The following is a 26,202-nucleotide window of genomic DNA, read 5'->3' as shown; positions in this document are numbered from 1 at the left end:
GCTGCCTCTCTCCTTCGGTGTAGCACCCAATGCCCGAAGTGAGCAAGTGACCTTTGATATTGTGGACATGGTATATCCGTACAACGCCATCATGGGCCGGGGCTCCATCAATAAGTTCGAAGCAGCCATTCACGGACTGTACCTATGTATGAAGATATCAGGTCCGCTAGGCGTTATTACAGTCTACGGCAATCAACAGACTGCGCACAACATAGAGCGGGACTTCGTGCCCGGTCAAAGAAACGTGCACTGCCTAACGGCCCAGCGCGAGGTCCCCGCGCCCGCCAGCCCAACCGATAAACAGCACGACAAGGCACAGATGCAGAGCAACGACGAGACCAAGACTGTCCCCCTCGACCAGGCCACGCCTAAGCAGACAGTCACTATCAGCGAAGACCTCACTTCGCATGAAGAGGAGAAGCTCCTCTGCTACCTGTCCAAGAATAAAGATGTCTTCGCCTGGTCAGCCCTCGACCTGGTCGGGGTCAGCCGATCCATAATTGAGCACAGCTTGGGAATCGACCCTTCGGTGAGGCCGAAAAAGCAGCGGCTTCGCAAGATGTCCGACGAGAAGACAGAGGCCGCCAAAGCAGAAGTGCACCGCCTCCTGGAAGCCAAATTCATCGAGCCGGTGGCTTACCCCACGTGGCTCTCCAACGTTGTGATGGTGCAGAAAAAGAGCGGGAAGTGGCGAATGTGCATCGACTTCACCAGTCTCAATAAGGCCTGCCCGAAGGACAATTTCCCATTGCCGCGGATCGACAAAATAGTCGATAGCGCGGCCGGATGCGAGGTCATGTCACTCCTCGACTGCTTCTCCGGTTACCACCAGATATACATGAAGGAGGAAGACAAGGCTAGCACCAGCTTTATAACACCCTTCGGCACATATTGCTTCATCAGAATGCCGGAGGGACTCAAGAACGCCGGGTCCACCTTCTCCAGGCTTACCAAGACAGTGCTCGAAGGGCAAGTTGGCAGAAATATATTCACATATGTGGACGACATCGTCGTCGCCAGCAAGAGCAAGACGGACCATCTCACTGACCTCGCCGAGACATTCGCGAACATGCGAGACGCACGACTCCGCCTAAACCCGGAAAAGTGCGTCTTCGGCGTTCGCCAAGGCAAAATATTGGGCTACCTGGTATCACACCGCGGCATCGAGGCCAACCCAACCAAAATTCAAGCCATCATAAACATGACGCCTCCGCAGTCCGCCAGAGACGTCCAGCGCTTGACGGGGAGATTGGCCGCCCTCAACAGATTCATCTCCAGGTCCGCTAAGCGAAGTCTCCCCTTCCTCAAAACTCTCTGTGGCGCAAAAGACTTCGCTTGGGGACCAGAGCAGGCAGCGGCCTTCGCCTCATTAAAACAGTACCTATCGGAGTTGGCAGTCCTTACAAGCCCCGACTCTTCACTACCTCTGTTGCTCTATGTTGCGGCTTCGCCGCATGCAGTCAGCGCAGCACTGGTGCAGGAGCAGACAGTTGAGGGCGTGATCAGGCAGTGCCCAATTTATTACGTCTCCGAAGTGCTGACGCCATCCAAATGTAACATGACAGAGCTGGAGAAGATTGCCTACGCAGTCGTTATGTCTTCGCGCAAATTGCGCCATTATTTTGAAGCATTCAAGGTCCGGGTCACCTCAGACAGGGGACTCGGCGAATTGTTCAGAAACCCGGAAGCATCGGTGAGGATTGCCAAGTGGGCGGCCGAACTCTCCGGCTACCACATCAATTTCGAGCCCAGGACAGCCATCAAGTCACAAGTCCTGGCAGACTTCGTCGTCGACTGGACTGGGCCAATAACACAGCCGGACCCGTCCGCAGAGAAGGTTTGGACGATCCATTGCGACGGTGCATGGTGCCATGCGGGGGCAGGCGCCGCGACAGTCATCACCTCACCAACCGGAGTCAAACACAGATATGCGGCTCGCCTCAGCTTCGCTCTGGAATCCGACAGATGCACAAATAACATAGCAGAATACGAAGCAGTCATCCTCGGTCTCCGCAAGCTGAGGGCCCTCGGGGTCACCACTTGCATCATCAAAACAGACTCCAAGGTAGTCGCCGGCCAGGTCGAGAAAGACTATGCAGCAAAGGACCCCGCACTCATGCAATACCTCACGGCCATCTGAAGTCTCGAGAGACAATTCAAGGGATTCACTTTGCAGCATGTGGACCGGGCCAAGAATGAAGAGGCCGACGCATTGGCCAAAGCTGCCGCCAGAGGCGAGCCCCTGCCCTCCGACGTGTTCTACCACGTCATCGGCACACCAGCCGTCCGGAGCCCCGAAGGGCTTCAAATAACCAATGACAACGAGGGTCACCGCATAGTCAACCTTATCATGACTGAAGACTGGCGGGCACCAATAACTCTGTTCCTACAAGGGTATTATCACCCAACCGACATCAACGAGGCCAAGCGCCTCAAACATCGAAGCCGGGACATCGCACTGATTGAGGGCCAACTCTACAAGAAGGGGGTCAGTCAGCCAATGCTCAAATGCGTCACCGAAACCGAAGGTGTCCAGATCCTACGCGAAGTCCACAGTGGTACCTGCGGCTCTCACGCAGGGCCAAGGGCCCTAGCTGCTAAGGTGATCCGCCAAGGTTTCTACTGGCCCGCAATGATCTGCGCCGCAAATCAGGTCACAAGGTCCTGCGAAGCCTACCAGAAGTTTTCCCCTCGATCAGGCAGCCCTTCGCAATTTACAAAGCTGATCGCCCACACATGGCCTCTCCAGCGCTGGGGCCTAGACATCGTCGGGCCCCTACCCACGGCTCAGGGGAACCTTAAGTTCGCCTTCGTCGCTGTCGAATACTTCACCAAATGGATCGAGGCAAGGGCTATCTCCACAACAACATCAAAGACTGCCCAAATATTCTTTTGGCAAAACATTGTTTGCCGCTTCGGAGTACCGTCCGAGCTAACAGTCGACAACGGCAAGCAGTTTGACAGCCAAGATTTCAAGGATTTTTGCTTCTCCATCGGCACCAAGCTTGCCTTCGCCTCAGTCTATCACCCGCAGTCCAACGGAGTTGTGGAACGTGCCAATGGAAAAATCTTCACAGCTGTCAAAAAGATGCTCCTCGACGAAAAAAGGGCAAGTGGGCCGATTTGTTACCCAAGGCGGTTTGGGCACTAAACACGACTGAGTGCAGGGTGACTGGGTTCACTCCCTTCCGCCTTCTATACGGATCAGAGGCCATGACCCCACAAGAAATAAAACATGGGTCCCCGCGAACAGTCCCTTCAGTTGTCCCCGACGTGGACGAGCCCACTTCAAAGGATCTCATCGATGGAGACCGAGTCTTCGCCCTACAGGCTCTAAACAAATACCAAGCCCAGACAAAAGCATGGCGTGACCATGCAGTCATCCCAAGGGAATTCAGCGAAGGGGACCTCGTACTCGTCCAAACAGCTCGGACAGAGTCCAGGGGCAAGCTGGAGCCCAGGTGGGAGGGCCCCTTCATAGTCAAGACGAAAGCTTCCCCCAGCGCTTACAGGCTCACAACGCCAAGCGGCGAAGACTTGGAGCACTCCTAGAACATCGACAACGTCCGCAAATTTTTTGTTTAACTCATCAGGGCTGATTCGCCCTTGTAATTCGCAAAAACAATTTTATTCTGGCCCGCACTCTTTTCCTCCCGGGGGGTGAGGTTTTTAACGAGGCGGAGCCATGTAATATACAAGTGCAAAATCCCCCGCAAAAACATGCGTCGAAAAAAGACCGCGACGACGGTCTTCGACATTCGACCAATACGAAGTCACCGCGAGGCTCAGCGCTAGCCACCCTCGCGTGCGACAACTCCGTGCAGAAGTCGCCCAAGGGTGCAGCCGGATTAGCACAATAAGTGCGAAAAACCAAAGTCTACCGCGAAGACTTACCGTGCAGAAGTCGCCTAAGGGTGCAGCCGGATCAGCACAATAAGTGCAAAAAACCGACGTCTACCGCGAAGACTTACCGTGTAGAAGTCGCCTAAGGGTGCAGCCGGATTAGCATAATAAGTGCGAAAAACCGAAGTCTACCGCGAAGACTTACCATGCAGAAGTCGCATAAGGGTGCAGCCGGATTAGCACAATAAGTGCGAAAAATCAAAGTCTACCGCGAAGACTTACCGTGCAGAAGTCGCCTAAGGGTGCAGCCGGATTAGCACAATAAGTGCGAAAATTCGAAGTCTACCGCAAAGACTTACCGTGCAGAAGTCGCCTAAGGGTGCAGCCGGACTAGCACAACATGTGCAAAAAACCAAAGTCTACCGCGGAGACTATCCGTGCAGAAGTCGCCTACGGGTGCAGCCGGGCTAGCTCAATAACAATTACACCTGTCCGAGCAACAGTCCGCGCAAAGACCGACCACACGCACACCAGTCCAGCATAACAATTACACCTGACCAAGTACGTAACGCCTTCGCTAGCACAGCCGAATGTGCGAGGGCACACAACTTCATCATACAAGCCATTACACATGTACAAGCGAGGGCATCACATTCTACATCGGCTCAGCCTTCGGAATAATTTTCATCTCCCTATAGTTAAATAACATTATCCTAAGCTCCTCACCTGCAAAAAGACTCCGCAATTCCCCCTCACCTGTACTCACGGCGGCCGGCAAGGACAAGAGTTCCTGCCGGCCGGCCCTATTCACACGAAGTCGACCGCCGTCCGCCCCACTCACTCTACGCTTTGCAACCGCCCTTCGCCGCCTACACCCAGTACTCGGACCAGGCACATCTTCTGCATCTGCAGCGCGCGGTGAAGCCTCCGTCGCTGCCACATCCAAGGCCGCAAAGTAGTCCAAGTCCTCATCCGACGACTCCTCAGTCCACTCAACCGAGCTCCCAGAGTCACCAAAATCAGAAAACTTAGATGTAGACCCATCCGATTTATTACCATCATCCACGGTCGAAGCCGCCAAAAAATTAGTAGTGGCGGTTGCGTGCGCAGGGCCAAAATCTTGAACCTGCGCAGCAACCAAGATTCAGCAACATATCCAAAATTCCCTAACTACCCACACCCACTACGCCACCTGCGAAGACCCAGCCGTCGCGGGAGCCTCCGCCGTCGCCTCCGCCGCCACCGTCGCAGGATCTTCAACCCTCGGCGCAGTAGTTGGCGGCGGGCCTTCGCCGGCTGCAGCGGCTGTGGGGGCATCAGAAACGCCTTCGGTGGTCTCCGGGGGTGGGCCTTCGCCGGCTGCAGCGGCTGCGGGGGCTTCAGGGGCGCCTTCGGCGGTCTCCGGGAGCGGCTCCAGGGCGGCCTCCGCCGGGTTCGACTCCGGGTCAGGCAGCGTGCTGTTCAAAGCCCCAAAGTCATCCACCCTCTCACCACGCGCCGCCTGAGACACAACACTCAAATTCAGCAAACCCATACATAGCCCACATCCAACAAACACGAAACAAAGGCCAGACATTACCTGACCCCTCGCCTCTCGACCCGTTCCCTGACCACCTCTCGACCGTGGGGGCCCCACATCCGGTCGTAGAGGGCTCCAGCGGATTCCTTCACTACAGAGTCCTCGACCTTGTAGATATCACGCTCGAAATCTTCATCAGCCTGGTCGAAGACTTCATAGTGCCGGCACCCTTCGCGAGAGAGCGCGTTCATCGCCCCCTCGCAGGTGACCAGGGAAGCATAAGACATAAACCCCTCCACGATGGTGGGGAGCGCCTGCAACTCCGCCTGCACCCACTCCAGGCAGCAAAGTCCGGGCTCTTGGTCCAGCACTTCGAACTCAGCAGTCCGCGCGCCCAGCTCATGGTATGAATCCATAAGCTGTTTGCGAGTCCGCTCAGCCTCCGTGCGCGTCGCGGCTTCGGCCCTCTCCACACGGCTCTGCAGGGCGCGGAGCCGCTCCTCCAACTGCTCGGCGCGCTCCCTGGCAAGACCGCCCTCCACCCGCGCCAAATTAGCCTTCGCCTGCGCAGCCTGCGCCTTGGCAAGGGCCTCATTGGCCTCCCTCCTCTCCTCCGCCAGTTGGCGCCGGAGGTCAGTCTTCTTCCCCTCCAGCGCGGCCACCTTGTCCGCCAGCTTGCGGCACTTGCTGTCGGCGGCCGATTTTTCCCGGACGGCGTCGGCATGTTGCGTCCGAAGTCTCTCAACTTCGGCAGACACAACTGCCGTGAGGGCCCCCGACGCCGCGCGGTCCGCGAAGTCAGCCGCCTGCAAAACACACATAAGACCACAACCCAAAAAAAACTAGCTCAACGTACCTGATTTAGCGCCTCCTTCATCTCACTCAGCCGGCGGGACACAGCACCCGCCTCGTCCCTCACAGCAGTGAGTGCCGGCATCTCGCCACCGGCACTAAGAGAACCGCCCTTCGCCTTTGGCACTACGGCAGCCGCCGTGGTCGCCGCGGCAGGCGAAACAACGACAAGTTGGCCATCGTCCGACCCTGCGACGTATCAACAAATTAAAAAAAAATTGAGCCAACGGCTTACCGACAAAATAGTCTTCCACACTAATGTCGGTGGCGAAGTCGGCGACGCGCTTGCCCGCCGGCGGCAACCCTCGGGCCGCCTTCGTGGCCTCCGGCACCCTGCTGGAAGCCGGTGCAGCCTTCGCAGACTTGGAGCCACCGGCGGCAGCCGCAACTTCCGGCGCCCTGCCGGATGCAGGGACGGCCGTCTTCGCCGCCAGCGGCGGCTGTCTTCCGCCGGGGGCAGCAGCCTTCGCAGCCCCCCGCTGCCTCTTTGGCCTAGCTTCATGAAGCCTGACAACCGCCTGGCGCTTCTGTGCAGCTCCTTGGCGATCCTTGTCCATCACTGCTGACACAACAGCAGCAATATTCCGCTCGTAAGGAAACACTTTCCATTCACGAACCATGCGAGATGTAAATAAGTCTTCGCCGGCCGCGCGGGGGATAGGAACATTCCTAGGCCACCAACCCCTGGTAACCCTCAGCATCCGCGCCGAAGACTCCCGGAGCTCGGGCGAAGACATCCTTCCTCCCGGGGCCGCGCATGTCCCCATCAACTCTCTAGCAAAACCATCGGAAACCCCAAGTCCTCCCATAGCAGTACCTAGTTTCCTCTTCTTAGAGGACGGGGCAGCCGCCGGCGCGGGGTCGTCCCCAGACTCTACCACCAGTTTCTTCCCGCGACGATCCACATCGTATTGGCCGGGATAACCGCCATACGACAGTCCATTCAATTCAAAAACCCAGTTCAAACGGTCATTCGACCCGCAGATATCCTAGCTGCGCTGACCCTCTGTCCTCGGCACGTACCGACTAACGATCCGCACCGCCCCATCCTCCGCCTCACACACAAAGGCGGCCGGATCGCGGCTCTGCAGATCCAGCGCGAAGACAGGGCTTCGCACCAGCTTCCCACCATGGGAAGGCATCCGGCGAGGGCACACTTCACCCAACGCCCAGCCATGCGCCAAGGGCCATACCCCGTACGCCACGTACTCCTCAACTAAATCGCGCCCACTGCTCAGGCCGACAGCGCACCGAAGGGCCCCTTCGTCCGCATCCTCCTCCACCACTTCAAAAGGCGGGTACGCTGAGTAAAAATGCGAGCACATCTCGGACACGGGGAGCCTCGGATGGTCTTCGACAGTACCCTCCGCAACGTAGAACCAAAACTCGTGCCAATTGCCCCACTTGTTGCGGGCGCAAGGAACTAACTCAACCACCTGCATCGTTGTCTTGCCGGTCTTCGGCGTAAATGTACAGGACCCAAACTGGGCAACTTCATCTCCAATCATCCTCTTCTGCCAGTGCAGACAATAATACTTCACGAAGACTTCGACTGATGGCCGTCCGCCGTACGAAGTCGTCGCCCAGACATACTTCGACAGAGCCACCACGGCATTCGGGGTCAGCTGATGGATCTGAACGTTAAATCTGCGCAGGACTTCTCCAACAAATCGGTGCGCAGGCAGGCGGAGACCGGCGGTGAAGAACGCCTCGAACACAACCAACTCGCCCTCCGGCTCGGGGACTTCCTCCGTCCCCGGGACACGAGCGACTCCGCCGCCAAAGTAACCCAATCGCTGCATATCTTGCACGCGGGCCGACGACATCCGCGACACACCAAAATCAACCGTGTCGCCGGCGCGCAACTCCTCCACCGCCAAAGTACTCAGCGTTTCCTCAGACGACGCGTCGGCCGGCGGCGTAGCGGCAGCGGAAGAAGAAGAGGTCGGCATCGCTACGTACCGTCGGCGGCGGCGGGCGGTTTGCTTCACTCGAGCCAGATCTCCGGTGAACAAGAGCAAGGAGGATAGACGAGCAGCAAGACGCTGGAAAAGGCGGCTAGGGTTTTCACGGAGCGCGGAAAGTGAAGTTCAAAACGCACCGCCCCCCGCCCCCTTTTATACACAGGGCGCGGCGCTTCGGGAAACCCGCAGTCCAACAGTACGGTGTCAATCAACGGTCATGTCAAAAACCCCCGCGGAACCACTTCGAGCGAGGGCAGCATCTCTGCCATCTAGCGACGTCTTCGGCACCAGATGACTTAGTCGAACTGGTCCCTCGGAGGGCAAATGTTGGGGCGAAGGCAAAGACGCCACCCGTCGCTCGAAGCCTTCGCCGTGGTTGTTGGTCCAATGGAGACAAGACAACGGGCAGGGACACCCTTCGCCAGATACAACATCGGACGAAGACCTGTGACGAGGTCACCCTACCGTGCGGCCTTGTCCAGCATGGAGGCCCACGTGTGTTCCGACCCATTGTAACAGGCTCTGCGTGGCCGCTGCGTGTTACAGGCCTAATTTGTAAAGGCATCCCTATAATTACAGTCTGTAACCCCGCTTTATGTGAATATTCCGGGGATAATCTAGGTGTCTGAGGGCACATGCGTCCTTAGCCCAGGACGCTGGGCACTCAGACACCTATAAATACCCCCGCACAGTGCCCGTAAGAGGCTAGATTAACAGAGCTATTGCCATCTTGCGCGAGAACCCTATTTACGTCACTACACACCCCCGTTGGATCCCCTTGCGGCAGAGAGCAAGTTCCAACAGTTCCCAACTTTTCTCTTATTCTTCAAGGCTTTGCCTAATAACGGCCCTACAAAGATGCAAAAGATGAGATCTTTTGTCGAAACAACCTGAACCTAAAAAAACGAAGGTTAACAAAATTACCTTGAGGCCAGACAATAAAAAAGTCTTCATCAGATATTGTTTACAACATTGCTTCCGGCTTCGGGAAGCCAACATTATCGGCCATGCAACGGCATACATCTGTTTCCCCATTGTCCGAGCAGTAGTACAGATAATCATCTTGCCCGCGCTCCAAAAATGGTGGACCCCGAAGGGTACCCCAGTTGTTCGAGCGACATTGGCATACGTGGGGTTTTCACGATTATGATTAATAAGATGAGGATCAACAATAGTAAATGACCTTAACATGAGGCCCACAACATCATGATCCGTCCATCTTGTGCTTCCATAACTTCAAATTTTGTTCACCAGGGTCTTGAGCCTATTGTACGTTTCAGCTGGCTCTTCTCCCCTCTTCATGGTGAACATCCCTAGCTCGCCTTCCACCAACTCCATCTTGGTGATCATTGTGGCATCATTACCCTCATGAGAGATGTTGGGGGTCTTCTACTCTACCGAAGGTCCCCAAGACGAAGATCTTGTGTAGAAGTTACAATGCGGAATGCCGAAGCTCGGTAGCTTCGGTTCAGACCAAGCAAAGAAGGAAAAAGGACTAGTTAGACCTTCTTAGTTTAAATTGCTTGTAAACTAATGTTCAAGGACGACATGGATGTAATTTTACCCGGGTTGCGTCCCGTGCCTATAAATAGATGAATAGGACCCCGTACTGTTCACGCTGGATTGTATTCACTCTCTCGCATTCTCGCCTTCAAACAAGCCGAAGGTATCAATATAATATTAACAATGTTTATATTCATATATGTTTTATGGAATGAAATAATAAATGAATGATTATAATATGACTATCATATTCATTCCCTCACATTCCTATCCTTGTATTAATATGATGAAGGTGTGTCCTTCTTGACCTTCGTCCGAGAAGCATTATACCCATAAGGAGATAATGCTTCGAGGGACAAATGTCATTAACGATTAACAATTGTGTTGCCTTGTTCTTAACTCACAGCATTTGAGAACAAGTAACCAACATTGGCGCCCACCTCTGGTGAATCTCACTTCCACAACTGCGATAATGGCTTCGCAAGTCAACCAAGTTGTGGCACCTTCGGCTACGAAGCTGGTGCTCCCAATCACAGGTGGCTCAAGTTCTAAACCAGCCAACAAGAAGCAGAAGAAGGAAGCACATAGAAGGGTGCAACATGTTGGAGTGCAAGGACCCTTCATCAAGTCGAAATGGTCTCATATACCAATTACCTTCTCCCAGGAAGATCTTCAGCTGAAGGGTTATCCCCACAACGATGCAATGGTCATATCTTGTGTCATCAAGGGATTTCTGGTCCATAATGTCTTAGTGGACACGGGCAGTATGACATATATCATCTTCGCGAAGGCTTTCAGGCAAATGCAAGAGCCGGATGACAAGATACATGATGCAATACATCCCCTTTGTAGCTTTGGAGGAAGACAGATTGTGGCGCTCGGCAAGATAACTATGCCAATCACCTTCGGCTATGTTCACAACACAAGGACAGAATAGGTTGTCTTTGACATTGTTGATATGGAGTATCCCTACAATGCAATCATTGGTCGAGGGACGTTGAATGCCTTTGAAGCAATACTTCATCTAACATATCTTTGCATGAAGATACATTCAAAACAAGGGCCCATTGCTGTGCATGGAAGCCAAGAGCCTGCTAGGAGAGCCGAAGGAAGCTAGACGGATTCGAAGGCCATCCATAATATAGATGAAGCCGAATCTCATCAGCAATATAAGCATAAAAGAGAAAAGGCTGCTTCAGCAGATCAACCAAAGCCATGCTTTGTGTGAAGACATAGCCGAGCAAAAAGTGCTATTGGGATCTCAATTATCTGATGAACAAGAGAAGACCTTGTTGAGATTTCTGTTCAACAACAAAGATGTTTTTGCTTGGTCGGCCAATGATCTATATGGTGTCAATAGAGATATCATTGAGCACTCACTCAACGTAGACCCGACCTTCAGACCAAGAAAGAAAAGGCTTCGGAAAATGTCCGATGACAAAGCCGAAGGTGCACGAAATGAGGTGAAAAGACTTCATAGTGCCGATGTTATCAGAGAAGTGACATACCCAGAGTGGCTAGCTAATATTGTCATGGTAAAGAAAGCCAATGGAAAATGGAGAATGTGCATTGACTTTATAGATCTCAATAAGGAATGCCCGAAGGATGATTTCCCATTGCCAAGAATAGATTCCCTTATGGATGCAGCAGCTACTTCATAACTCCTAGTGGAACCTATTGTTACCTTCGGATGCCCGGGGGGCTCAAGAATGCTGGAGGAAGCTTCAGCAGGATGACTGCCAAAGTTCTTCACTCCCAAATTGGCAGAAATGTGCTGACATATGTTGATGATATCATAGTAAAGAGCACAAAGCAAGAAAATCATGTTGCTGATTTGCAAGAGACATTTGCCAACTTCAAACTGGCGTGTCTTAAATTAAATCCAGAAAAATGCGTCTTTGGAGTGAAGGGCAAGTTTCTTGGTTGTTTGGTATCAACAAAGGGTATCGAATCTAATCCAAGTAAAATAGAAGCCATACTACGAATGGAGCCATCGAAGTCAAGGAAGGGTGCCCAAAGATTGACAGGGAGGCTGGCATCATTGAACAAATTCATTTCAAGGTCAGCAGAGAGGAATTTGCCATTCTTCGAAGTGCAGAGAGGAATTTGCCATTCTTCGAAGTGCAGAAGGCCTTCGAAGAACTGAAATAATACTTAATAGAGCTGACAACCTTAACTCCACCTTCGTCAGGAACTCCATTGCTGTTGTATGTAGCTGCTTCTCATGCTGGATTTAGTGCAGCATTGGTGCAAGAGAAGCTGGAGGGCCAGGCAAGAAAACAAGTGCCAGTTTACTTCATTTCCGAAGTGCTCAGTGCATCAAAGAAAAATTACACAGAGATAGAGAAGGTACTATATGCTGTACTAATGGCTTCAAGGAAGCTTCGGCATTATTTTCAAGCATACCACATCATAGTACCTTCTTCGCAACCTCTCAAGGACATAATGAGGAATAGAGAGGCCACAATAAGAGTTGGAAAATGGGCTGCAGAACTGAACGAATTCACTATTGATTTTGTTCATAGGTCTTCGATCCAATCCCAGGCGTTAGCAAACTTCATTGCTGATTGGACTCCAGGGGCTCAGGACGAAGAGAACATAACCGATGCCGAAGCCTGGACAATATTTTGTGATGGGCCTTGGGGAACCTTCGGCGCAAGAGCAACAACTGTCTTGATTTCACCATCAAAAATTGAAACTTGCTATGCAGCAAGATTGGACTTCAATTGCACAAATAATATTGCAGAGTACGAAGCCCTTCTTTTGGGGCTTCGAAAGCTTAAGGCGATGGGAATAAGAAGGGCAGTTCTCAAATCTGACTCACAGGTCATCACAGGCCATGTTTATAAAAGCAGCAGAGCAAGAGATCCAAAGCTAGAAAAATATCTGGATGCAGTCCGAAGGTTGGAAGCCTCCTTCGAAGGTTTTTCTGTAAAAAATATTCCGAGAGGAGAAAACGAGCACACAGATTTGCTAGCTAAATCAGCGGCACATGGGCTCTTCTTCGAAACAATAAAAGCACCTTCGGTTGAGCTCATGGAAAGAGCGGTGCTCACAATTTCACCAGTACATAGTGAAGATTGGAGGACTGAGACTGTATCTTTCCTCCAAGGCAACTGTCTTTCGGATGATGAAGTTTACAATAAAAGAATGGAAGCAAGGACAAGACTATATGTAATCATAGAAGGAGAGTTACACAAGCATGGAGTCTGCTCTCCATTGCTCAAGTGCTTGTCCAGAGCCGAAGGTCAAGAATTGATGAAGGAAATACATGGAGGATTATGTGGGGTTCATATTGGGTCTAGGCCTCTGCTGGGGAAGGTTTTCAGACAAGGTTTTTACTGGCCGAAGGCAGCTTCGGATGCAGCAGATTTGGTTCAAAAATGTGAAAATTGCCAAAGATGCGCCAGAGACCAGAAGCAACCTTCGTCTCTAACCCAGCTAATACATCCAACTTGGCCTTTGCAAAGATGGGGCTTGGATCTGTTAGGTCCACTTCCACCAGCGCAAGGTAACTTGAAGTATGTTGTGGTGGCAGTGGAGTACTTTTCTAAGTGGATTGAGGCAAAGCCCTTAGCTACAATAACTTTGGCAATAGTACAGAAATTCTTCTGGCAGAATATTGTTTGTCGCTTCGGTGTGCCGAAGGCTATCACCGTTGATAACAGAACTCAGTTCGATGCTGAAACCTTCAAAACCTTTTGTAACCATATTGGTACAAAAATACACTTCACATCAGTGAGGCATCCGGAGTCAAATGGACTAGTAGAAAGGGCAAACGAAATCATAATAACAGGAATAATGAAGTCAATCTTCAATCAACCCAGAGGGAAGTGGCCAGACGAATTAATAAAGGTAGTGTGGAACCACAACACTGTTGTTTCAAGGTCAACAGGGTTTACTCCGTTCAAGCTTCTGTTCAGTGACGAAGCAATAACATCGGAAGAAGCAAGAACGGGTTCAATAAGAACCTTAGCCTTGACAGAGGATGAAGGTGATTGCCAAGTAACAAAAGACACCATAGAAGGGGACCAGACTACAAGCAATAGAGCACATCAATAAGTACCAGACCGAAACAATCAAATGGCGTGACAGAAAGGTAAAATTGAAGAATATTAAACCAGGACATTTGGTGCTTCGAAGAGTGGCCAACCCTGATACAGTGGGGAAGCTTTAGCTCAAGTGGGAAGGTCTCTTTTTGGTGGTGTCTTCGTCAAGACCTGGATCTTACAGATTTAAAGACATGGATGGTAACGACATACCAAGGTCTTGGAATGCGGATGAGCTTCGTCGATATTATGTGTAAACAATGTTATTTTCTTATTTTTTTTCCTATGACACCCTTTTCCTTTCAAGAGGGGAGAAATGTTTTTAATGGGGCCATAGGTTGCAATTTTCATTTTTTTGTTTAGCCCTATGCAATACAAGGGCCAAATTCCCCCACATGTAAAATGTAACAAAAAGGAATGCACCATTGAGTGCAAGAGGCCATGGAGAAGCTACAAAGTCGTTCCTAAAGGGACGCAGAGTAAGTCACGAAGCTCCAAAGTCGTTCCTAAGGGAATGCAGATCTAAAATACCACCTAAATCAAAGGTGAAGAAGCTCAAAAGTCGTTCCTAAGGGGATGTAGAGCTTAAATGCCACATAAGTAAAGGGTGAAGAAGCTCCAAAGTCATTCCCAAGGGGATGCAGAGCTTAGCTCAAAAGTCGTTCCTAAGGGGATGCAGAGCGGAAATACCACCTAAGTAAAAAGGTGAAGAGACTCAAAAGATGTTCCTAAGGGGATGTAGAGTCTGGGTGTGTTTTTGGCATAACATTTGCATATTTCATCACATCATCATTTGCATTCATGTGAACATACATTAGACATTCGTAGGCTCATTATCATGGCATAAAGCATAGACATTAACAGGGAAAACAGGAAATGCCTGTCCTTGATGAGAAAACACTTCATTACATACGAAGATGCTTCGTCTTCAATGAAATGCTTTGATGCGAACAAAAAGAAGGGAAGGTGTTTTTCGCCTTGGGCTCAAAAGATTACAAGTATTGATTTCGTCCACAACAAAGCAATTCACACATGAGCGAAAGGTAAAATGGTATTACAAGGTATTAACAAATATGTACAATATTTTGTCCAATTGTCAATTACAATTCTTAGCCATATGATACAGAGAGTTCCTAAGACTTTCTACAGATAAGTGCAAAGGGAGATTCTAAAGTCTTCGGTACTTCGACACAAGCTTCGACTTAGCAACCTTCGGCGCCACCATCCTATAGACAAGACAAGGTATAAGGTAATCGAAAATTTAAAAAGGAAAAATCAAGGTAAAAAGACAAAGGTAAAGTTTCATACTGAGTTAAGCAGATTTCGTGCTTGATCCCCAGCCAATTCACGCCCGTCCTTTGCCCAAATTTGGGTAATAAATCTATTTCCTATGCTTCAGGCCTCGGTTGGAACGTCAACCAAGTCTGATGATGAAAGATTGAAATTTGGCTTGTTGATGGCCCTCACGTGATTGCACCCGGCCTTCATAAAAGTTGCAGCTATGTCGCATGAAGCCACCAGAGCACAGAAATCTCCATGCCCGGTTATAACTTCATCAAGGGCTTCAACTTCATTTTCGATATGATCGAAGGCCCTGGGGATGTCTTCGGCAGAAGGGGTGATCTCTTCAGAAGTGGCTCCGACTGAGTTAAATATTTCCTTCAACCGATTGATGCATCAGGCAGCAAAGCCGGAGCATTTGTCCCGAAGTTTCTTAACAGTTTCGTTTAACTTCGCATTCCTTTCAGCTTCGGCTTCGACCTTCGCTTTGAGCTCCTTTGTCTCAAGGTCGAAGCGCTCTGACCTTTCCTTCAAGGCTGCTCGAGCTTTGTCTAGCTCTCTGTTCAGCTTATCATTCTGAGATCTTGCTTCTGCGAGAGAGCCTTCGACCGATTGCAGCAGGATGTCTTTTTCTCTTAAAGAATCTTCAAGTTTCTTAATCTTAACTTCTAAGCCTTCAATAATAACTTCGTTTTTTCTATCTTCGGTATCCTGCTGCATTTTCAATGCCTTGCTTAATACATACTCTGCAAAACAAGTGAAAATTAGAATACTCAAACCGTTACGAAGGTAATATAAAAAAGAGAGTTTAGAAAAAAGCCTTACCTTGAAATTGGAATAAAACAAGCTGCCGACAATATGTTGTCGTCTGTAACAGCTAATGTCAGACTCCAACTTCAGGAATCCAACACTCTTGGATAAAGTGCCCACAATCTTCACCCCGGCGCGGTCGCGAATGCATCATAAGATTTCTTCATCGAGCCCGCAGAAGAGCACGGACCCCGGTTGGTAACCGCAAGCCATAGCAAATTCTTTCAGCTCTAGTTTATCTTCCTCCGAAAGTTCCTGGCCACCCAAGTGCTAAAGGTCAAAACTTTTCTCTTTCGAAGGAGTATCATCAATTTTCTTCCCTTTGTTAGGCACTGAGGCCATGCTTTCCTCCGCAGCCACATCTATCTCCTACGCAACCACATCTGATATAAGCTTGTCAATTTCTGACATTGTGGTTGCGAGTTCTTCAGCTTTGGCTCCGCCAACATCTTCGGTATCCATAGGAATTGCTGGTTTCACCGCCGAAGCTGAAGGTGGCGTTTGCTCAATTGCTTGCATTACGTTCACAATCCACCATTTCTTTTGCCCTCCAGCCTTCTGCTCCGCAGCCGAAGGCACCTTCATCTTCTGTAAAAGGTTGGTTAGTTCCGATCTCAGAGGACTTATCAGCTTGAATGGTGAGGATTCAGTCATTACCTTCAAAATTTCCGCCACCTCGACAGCAGTGGGCGACGAAGGGTTCAAGGTCTCCTTCGACGCTTCATCTACCTTTGGTTCGGCAGAAGGTATTTCATCAAAGTTTTCTTTTTTTAGGGGCTTGCACCTTCGGCTACGATGCTACTTTCACTCTCTTCAGAGCCCTTTCGTCTGCCTTTACGGACCGGGCAACTTCCCTGCTTAGAATGCTGGCAACCCTTTTCCTCTTCGCTCCCTCGACCCATTTGTCAAGTCTCTCATAATCTGGATATTCAAAGTTCAATGCATCCATTACTCGGTTTAGCCTTCATTTCGGTCGGGTGCCGAAGGTAGCAGTCATTAGTTGATCCTCTTTCTTCGTATAATTGCCAAGAATCTCGTTGCACATAGTTTCGATCATCTTTAGCCATTCAATGCATGGTTTCTTGAATTGCTTCTCAAATTTAAAACGATAGGGGAGCCGGACAAGCTCATATTTCTTTCCCCCTTCTTTCTTCTTTGGCATCCCCCAGCTGCTAGAGGTCGGAAAAGTCTTGTTTGCCAAGTACTCTTGTACTAAATCCCTGGTGCTGATTTCGACAGCCACCACTCTGAATTAAACCTCGGCCAGCTGGCATGGGGAGCCGAGTTGCATATGGCACAATGACCTTGTCATTCCGAAGCTTAATCACATAGGACTCATAACCATGGTCATCAATTTCTCCCTTTTCTTCTTGTCAATCTTCACGTAGAACCACTCATTTGTCTACCCGGTTGGCCACTTGGTGCGGTAGCCGATTACCGGGCTTTGGTGTCTTTTTGGTACGCGAAGTTATACCATCCAAAGTTTTTGTGAAGGCCATCCACCCTAACCTTCGTCTGACAGTGCAAATCGTGCACTTGACAGAAGCCTTCGGCATTGGCGCTCATGCCTTGGCTTCGGAGAGCCCATATATAAACACTTAGCCTAACAATGACATTTGGCGTTAGTTGATGAAGGTATATTTCAAACTTCTTCAAAACCTCTCCTATTACATCGTATAGAGGGAACCGAAGCCCTGCTCTGAAGAAGCTTTTAAAGACAACAACTACATCCTCCTTCGGCTCCAGAATCACCTCCTCGGCAGCAAAACGAATAAGCTTACTCTCAGCTTCCCCAAAATAGCCCAGCTTCTTCATCATATCTAGGTCTTCCGCTGACACGGTAGACTTTCCAAATTCAATGTGGCTTGGTTTCGATGGGCTCAAGATAATGTTGTCCTCTTCATACTCATCATCGCTCCCATCCTCAGCTACAATTTGCTCAGCTTCGACAATGTCACCTTCGGCAACGGCTCTTCCGGCACAACTAAACCCGATCGCCTCATCATTTCTGATATTGACGTCGTCTCTTTCATTTCAGCATCATCCCCCTCACGGGATACCGTAGCAGTGGATCTCACTCGGGCCATTTCAAGTATCGCGGTCTCTTAAAATGAGCTAACTTCGAATGATGAACAGTGTGTCTGGAAAGAGCAAACCGGAAAGCTTTGGCTTTGGTTAAAAATTTTAACAGCACAACAGTGCGATGTCAATGAATGCTGTGGTAACTCCTCACCAACCTGTCTGCTTATATAGTGCTACAGGGGAAGAAGGTGTACCGCTAGTCCGTCCACACTGGCTGAGCAGTGGACCGTTCGGCGCTCGGAATATTTTAATCATTTTTTGATAATGAGCTCAGGGAAGGTGTTTTCGGACCTTCGGCATTCCGAAGCCTTTGTGCTTTTCGCGGATCGAGCTCGTTACGAAAAGAACAATCTAGCACCGTGAAGGGCTACTGTTGGGGGTCTTCTACTCTACCGAATGTCCTCAAGACGAAGATCTTTTGTAGAAGTTACAATGCGGAATGCTGAAGCTCGGTAGCTTCGGTTGAGACAAAGCAAAGAAGTAAAAAAGGACTAGTTAGACCTTAGTTTAAATTGCTTATAAACTAATGTTCAATGACATGGATGTAATTTTACTTGGGCTACGTCCCGTGCATATAAATAGATGAACAGTACCCCTGTACTGTTCACGCTGGATTGTACTCACTCTCTCGCATTCTCGCCTTCGAGCAAGCCGAAGGTATCAATGTAATATTAACATTGTTTATATTCATATATGTTTTATGGAATGAAAGAATAAATGAATGATTATAATATGACTATCATATTCATTCCTTCACATTCCTATCCTTGTATTAATATGATGAAGGTGGGTCCTTCTTGACCTTCGTCCGAGAAGCATTATACCCATAAGGAGATAATGCTTCGAGGGACGAAGGTCCTTAACGATTAACAATTGTGTTGCCTTGTTCTTAACTCACAGCATTTGAGAACAAGTAACCAACAAGAGATTTTGAGGGCGTCCCATATTTGCTTGGCATTGTCCAAACCACTAACTTTGTTGTATTCATCACTACATAGATATGCTAAAAGAACAGTAGTAGCTTGGGCAGTTTTATGGATTTGCTCATTAATAAATATGGAATTATCATTACTATCAAAATGCATTTCGTTTTCTACTACTTCCCAAATACTAGGATGAAGAGAAAATAAACGACTACGCATTTTATTACTCAAAAAAGAATAATCTTTCCCATCAAATTGAGGGGGATTGCCAAGAGGAATAGATAATAAATGAGCATTGGAGTTGTATGGAATATGATAATAATCAAAAGAATAGTTTTGGTTAATCATCTTTTTCTTTAAAGAGGAATCGTCGTCGTCGTCCTTCGGTGAAGATGAAGAGGCATCGCTGTCGTAGTAGATTATCTTCTTGATGCACCTCTTCTTCTTCCCATGCTTCCTCTTGTTGTTTGAGCCTGACTCGATGGGCTTATCTCCTTTTGGCTCATTGTTGTTGAAGGTCTCCTTCTCCTTGTCGTCGATCACAATCTTGGTTTATAATAAGTGTTAGTGAAAACTAAAACCAAGGTAGAATGAGAAGATAGATGGAGAGAGAACTCTTCTCTTGATTGCTTCTTTAAGATGAGTATTAAACTTAGGAGCAATATTGCAAGAGATTAGAGAACTCAAGAAGATAGTAATAGCAATAAGTAAATGAACACGTGACACAACGATTTTTACAGTGGTTCAGCCAATGCCTACTCCACATTGTAGTGACCTCCTTTGGTCAAGGGCTACACTCAACCCCTCTCAAGTGATCAAAAGATCAAACTTGAGTGTCACAAATATCTTCCTTATACCAAAATCCCGTTGTGAGGAATCTCCACAAATTTGAGAGCCTCATGCCTTACACAATTGATTACAAACAAAACGGAGTAAGGATGGGAGTAGAAACGCACATAAGAGCACAACGCAACAACAACACATACAAGTGAAAAGAGAGAGCACACGAAACACAATGGTAGAGTTACAGCTCAAGAATGCGCTTAAATCTCTCTCTCTCTCTAGCAAAACAATAGAGTGGTTGCAAGGATTTAGAGTTGTAGTGTGCTCAAAGAGTGGTTGGGTGCTGCTCCATGGTGCCTAGAGGGTTCTTTTATAGCCCAAGGGTCCTAGGAGCCGTTGGAGCTCCATTTGGAAGGCGTAGACTGCCTTCTGTCCGCGGGTGCACCAGACTGTTTGGTGCACACCAGATCGTTGGTTACTTAGCACACTGGACAGTCCGATGGCGCATCAGACAATCCAGTGCAGCCTGGTGACCATTGGTTGGGATGGCGTGGCATGCGCGGATTGCGCAGATGATCGTTGGCCAGACGCGTGGCTCGCACACCAGACAGTTCAATGCACACCGGACAGTCTAGTGATTTATAGCTGCGGTGCCTCAACAAAAACCCAAGAGCAGCTTGATCGCCGACTGACAGCCTAGGCACCGGACACTGTCCGGTGCACACCAGACAGTCTGGTGCTCTCCAGACTAGCACAAGTTTGGTTAAACTTAGCCAAACACAATTTCTCCAAATTGGTTCAACTTGAGAAGTTTTCTAGCACTTAGAGGAACATAGTTTGGAACTAAAACAATTTACTAAGTGCTAGAATCATACCTTTCTTCCTTCAATGCAATAGGATTTATTTGCAATATATTCCTATCTTTCTCAATTTGCCTTTCAAGTACCTGTGCTTTTGCTCATATGTAGAGTTGTTAGTCCACAGTATCGTGTTGACCATCTAATCACCAAAACAACTTGAAATGACCTAGGGGCACATTTCCCTTTCACAAAGTTGTCTATATAAATAGCTTAGCTCAGCTACCGCATTTCACACCTCATTATGAAGGTACCAACGAAACATTAAAGGAAGACACCTTTCCATGATTATGTGGTAATCATGACTCTTCAACTCGGTTAACTTCCTAGTCTTTAAATTGGCGGCTATTCTAAAGCCAACACCATAACCATCAAGAAATTTTAACTTTTCATCCATGTCATCACTTGTTTTCTTCTTTCTAAACTTTAGGCAAAATGGGGCATGTGTCCTCCCACCATATTTCTTGAGCTCAACCATTAGTTGATTACAAATCAGTGCTAAGTCTTGTCTAGCCTTTAGATTGTCCTTCGTACTATCTGGTAAATCCATAAATGCGCTTATGATACTTTCACCAATGTAAAGTTCCTGGCGCATTACATCAATGTTGTGCATCAAAAGTAATGCCTTGACATACTAGAGCTCTCATAATCTAGATATGTGAGTCAAATTGTTCTCCACACCAAAACCTTTGAACCATTCCCATCTGTAGTTGAAACCCGTTTATTCAACTTGTCAACAATTTATGACCTTCTTAAATGTTTTGGTGGCCCATTTATGACAGTTGTGTTCTTCTCTTGAATGTGTTCCTTTGCCTCCTAAAGATGTGATTGATGGATATAAAACATATATGGCGGACAAAGTAATAGATCTTCCCACCAAATTTTAAGTGAAAACAATTAGTGTCATTGCCACAAATTGGAGATGTCAAAGTGCCATAGTAGCTCCACACATCAAAGATATTGTATGCCATGAAATCGTGCACTAATCACAAACAAGCAACCCGAAGGATGAACTTCCTTAATTGTCATACACTCTGACTCATTCTCATAACTTCTTTAGCTCTTTGATTAATGGTTGCATCATCACATGAATATTCTTTTTAGGATGTTTCCGGTCTGGTATGATGAGGCATAAGAACATGAACCCATACTTCATACAAAGCAAATATGGAAGGTTGTATGGAATAACAAAGATAGGCCAACATGAGTATGAAGATGTAATTACATTGAAAGTCATGAAGTCATTTGTCGGTGACCTGACGCTAATATTTCCCTGGTCACTGGTAAAGTCTGGGTCAAAGTAGTCCAAAGACTTCCATGCATCACCTTCGGAAGGTGGCACCCATTCTCATGAACACATTCTTCGTGCCATCTCATATATTTTCTATATAGCTAGAGGCAAGCAACCATTTCATATGCTCTTTAAGGGACATTATTCAAACTATATTATGTAAAACCTTGGTCATCACATTCTCACCATAATCATTCATGACCTGAACATTTTCACACACTTTACACTTCTCTTGTTTCTCATTACCTTTCCAGAAAACCATGCAACAATATTTACACACATCAACCTTCACATAAGACATGCATAGACCTTTTAGCAACTTTTTTGAATGATACATGCCCTTGCATATCTTGTGATTTGCTAGAAGGACATCACTAATCAAACCCATAAACTCCTTGTAACATTTACTTGAGAATGAAAACATGAACTTGATGGCCATAAGAGGGCCTACTAAAATAAGGGTGGACAATGTTGTTTGTTCGTGCAGTGGATCTTCTGAAGCCTAAGGAGCTCCAAGAACCTTTTAACCTCCTCTAACATTCAATCCTTATAATTTGGGTCATATTCTGGTCATGTATTGTTAATCATCTCGTGCCTCTTGCCATCATCAACCATATTATCATCTACCACTTGAGTTGTCGTTTGTGTCTCATGTTGACGGTGTGACTCACCATGGTGCGCCCACATCTCATAGCTTAGTATGCAACCATAGGCACAAATGTGGAGTGTCATCATTATTTTGTCCTTGCATTTGTAGTTGTGCACTACACAACGGTTCACTTACAGCGACCTACGGTTGGTTGCTAAAACGACCTTCAGCGACCTACGGTTGGTCGCTAAAAACTTTTAGCGACCCATAAGGATGGTCGTTGTAAGTGCCGTCGCTAAAGGCTTTAGCGACCGACATCTTTTTAGCGACCGACCGTCCGTTGCTAATATTGTATATTTAGCGACCAACCGTGGGTTGCTGTACTATAGATTTAGCAACCAACAGTAAGTCATCATACTATACATTTAGCAACCAACAGAAAGTCGCTCTTTTTACAGTTGCTATTAATAATAATATACATTTAATTAAGCACCACAAATCACAGATTTTTATACACAAATCATAAAGACATACACAGTTAATCAGTATACCACAGTCATAGATCCATCACATAAACACAAAAGCACCACAATTATATATTCACAAAAGCATCACAATTATAATATCATTCATAACTAGATCATTTACAATTTGTTGAAATGGGAGTACAACTCCACTAGACTGAAGGCGAGTTTGACTGATGCATTCTAATAATAGGTTCAAAAGCACCACAGCGACATCACTCCCGCACTGATTGATAATCACAAAGAACTGAATCGGTTCTTTCCCCTCATAAAAGCGCGCCTGATTAGAAAGCAAGCATAAATTAGAGAAGACAAAAGGGTCTATATCCAGTTTAACAATTCTAATTAAATAAAATCAGTAAGTTACCTGGACAGCCTGAAACTTAGCAGATTCAACCATCTTGCTTGCAAGTGAAACTGCTATTAACCTATCCTCCTGGATAAGAATTGGAAAAAAAGCCTTTATTGTTCAAGTTGATTTAACAAGATAACTGAAGACTACATAATCAACAAGCATAAGGTTATCTAGAATCTCATTAATATGCACAAACAGCATAGGTAACCTTTTGGTTTTAGTTCACACACCAAGATTCTGCTTGAACTGGTAAAACAGACAAGCTAAATAGTACACAGTAAATTGAGCATGAGCATGAACTGCTTGAGATGAATACAAATAGTGACAAGCTAAAACAGACATACAATGTGCTTCTTGAATTCAAGCTGGTCTTGTCAAAGGTTGTATCTCATTCGTGTGACTTGATTGTATTACTGATCCATGTGTTTTCTTATGTATGTTTAATGAAAGATTAATATCTCCACTAGTATACTTTTGACTTTAATGGTACACAGTAATTTTTTTGTGGAAAATAAACGTGCCATAAAATCATACTGTAGGTAATGTTAGGTGATTTTTGTTACATTATGAACTGCAACATTGCTTGGCAATCACAATTGCCTTCTGTAGTTAATCATTTCCAGTAAAATATCAAATTTGGTTTAAATAGTATTTTTCTCTTCTTTCCATTCCATGTTTTCTCAAACAACATATTGCAGGCAGGTCACATCCTTGCTTCTTCTCACAGCCATGCAACTTCAGCTGAGCATGAGCTAGATGAAAACATATATGACAATGGAATACATGAGGGAAATGCCTATCTGCTCGAACAGGTCTGATTTTAGCCCTGATTCATAATGTTAACACTATTACATTGCCTGTTCCGCCATTACAAAAAAGAACTGTTCCCAGGGAGTGCATCAAGGAGCACATGGACATTCTGGAGTGAGATTCGTTAGTGCAATAATATTAAAGTCGAAGGCACTTGCTTTTGAGCGGATGCTTTTTCGAGCTACAAGAGGAAACATGTTATTCAATCAGGCATCTGCAGGGGAACCTGTAACTGATCCCATATCTGGTGAAGAGGTCTGATCATCATGGTTTGCCCTTGCTTATTCTGTGTACATTGAGTTAAATATTTTGCTAAATTTGCTCCACAATATTTACTGATCACATTATTTGGACTCTATTTTCAGTTGTCATATACATAAGCTAAAATCAATGGAATACTCTAATTCAGAAACCAACTTAGTTCATTTGGTACCTTAAAAGATTCTGAATAATATGTCAACATTTTGACAGGTAGAGAAAGTTGTTTTTGTAGTTTTCTTTTCTGGGGAACAAGCAAAAGCAAAGATACTAAAAACTAGGGTGTGTTGATTCCGTGGAGGCCGGGCTAGGAACTGTACCTCTGAAGCCTGGAAGTCGTGCTACCCGTGCGTGGAAGCCTGGAGGCCGTGGCACCGTGCAGAGGCGCCGTTGGATTTGGCCGGAGGCGTGGCGCAGTGGCGGGCTGGATTCCGTTGAAGCCGTGCAGTGACCGGGGACGGGATTCCGTTGAAGCCTGGAAGTCGTGCCCGTGCGTGGTCCCGTGGACGCCGTGCCCGTGCGTGGAGCCTGGAGGCCGTGGCGCCGTGAAGCCGCTGGATTTGGTCGGAGGCGCTGTGCCGATGTGCCTGCGGTGAGTGGCGGCGCTGTACCTGCGACGGGCGGACGGCTGACCTAGCGGCTAGGGCGGACGGCTGAGTGAGCAGTGGGCAGTGGCGGCGGCACCCGCCACGGCTGAGGGAGGGGGTGGCCATGGGAGAAGTGACGGCGGCTGCGTGCGTCAAATAGGGGGTGGCCATGGGAGAAGTGATGGCGGCTGCGCGCGTCGAATAGGGTTTCGTTTGTTTGTTTAGCAGGCCTTTAGATGGGCTTTGGTGAGTAAATAAGAAACACAAAAATCACGTACCTCTATAGCGACCCACCATCAGTCACACACTTACCTCTATAGCGACCGACCATAAGTCGTTAAATTTCTAAACTTTTAGCGACCCACAGACCGTCGCTATAAACGCATTTAGCGACCAACCGTCGGTCCATAACTTTTAGCGACCAACCGTCGGTTCTAAATAAGGGTCGCTAAAGATCAACCGTCGTGTAGTGGTGGCAATCTGTAGGTGAGCATGACACATAAGTGTCGGTTGCGATTGTTGACAAACTTAAGGTATGGTCCCCACTTGAGAGTGAGCCCCACTCTTATTTCAACCATCATATATCCATCATTGATCCTCAACCATAATGTTGATATACCATAAGAAAGAGTTAATGACGCATAACCTTCATTAGCCCTCATGCATAAATTGCATTGGATGTCCCATGGAAATTAAATATCTACATTCATGTAATATAAAGAGTGGAGAGCATATGTTACTTTGTCGGTAGCATGTTAAACATGGACCAACAACATCATGGTGGGACAGATCGGGTGGTGGCATGATGCTTTAAGGTGGGCGGGCACGACGGGGTAGGCATGATAAGGGCAAGTGACAATGGGGCACGACAGAGACATGTCACGGTGACTACACAAAGGTGATGCTGGGTGGCGCAGTGGCGGGGGTAGGACGCAAGAGTGGGGAATTGCCGCTGAAAGGGAAATAGGGTCAAACCTTTTTCCTAAATGATTTTGGTGGTTGAATTGCCCAACACAAGTTATTGGACTAACTAGTTTACTCTAGATTATAAGTTCTACAGGTGCCAAAGGTTCAACACAAACCAATAAAAAGTCCAAGAAAGGGTTCAAATAAAAAGAGCAAAAGACAACCGAAGGCTGCCCTGGTCTGGCGCACCGGAGAGTGTCCGGTGCACCAGGGAGATCAACTCCGAACTTGCCACCTTCGGGTTTCTGGGATTGCCCTCCGCTATAATTCACCGGACTGTCCGGTGTAGCACCGGACTGTCCGGTGTAGCACGGGACTGTCCAGTGTGCCAAGCGGAGTAACGACTACAACGCCAA

At 47.7% G+C, this 26,202-nt stretch overlaps 1 protein-coding gene across 1 annotated transcript; it reads left to right on the top strand.

Moving 5' to 3' along the window:
- The first annotated feature begins 23,520 nt into the window (after positions 1-23,520).
- Positions 23,521-24,584, top strand: LOC103640029 (V-type proton ATPase subunit a1). Its single transcript, XM_008662688.1, has 4 exons — positions 23,521-23,605; positions 23,924-24,037; positions 24,117-24,290; positions 24,507-24,584. Exons 1-4 carry the CDS (start codon positions 23,534-23,536, stop codon positions 24,582-24,584), a joined length of 438 nt encoding a protein of 145 aa, XP_008660910.1. The 5' UTR covers positions 23,521-23,533.
- The last annotated feature ends 1,618 nt before the right edge of the window (positions 24,585-26,202 follow it).

The sequence above is a fragment of the Zea mays genome, chromosome 9 (assembly GCF_902167145.1).
Source record: "Zea mays cultivar B73 chromosome 9, Zm-B73-REFERENCE-NAM-5.0, whole genome shotgun sequence".
NCBI classification, from domain to species: domain Eukaryota; kingdom Viridiplantae; phylum Streptophyta; class Magnoliopsida; order Poales; family Poaceae; genus Zea; species Zea mays.
The sequence above is the reverse complement of the archived record's forward strand: the minus strand, read 5'-3'. Positions and strand labels throughout refer to the sequence as shown.

Coding starts and splice junctions, on each gene's coding strand:
- LOC103640029 (XM_008662688.1), top strand. CDS start 23,534: ATGAATACAAATAGTGACAAGCTAAAACAGACATACAATGTGCTTCTT. Junction 23,606..23,923: donor TCAAGCTGGTCTTGTCAAAG/GTTGTATCTCAT, acceptor AACATATTGCAG/GCAGGTCACATCCTTGCTTC. Junction 24,291..24,506: donor ATCCCATATCTGGTGAAGAG/GTCTGATCATCA, acceptor ACATTTTGACAG/GTAGAGAAAGTTGTTTTTGT.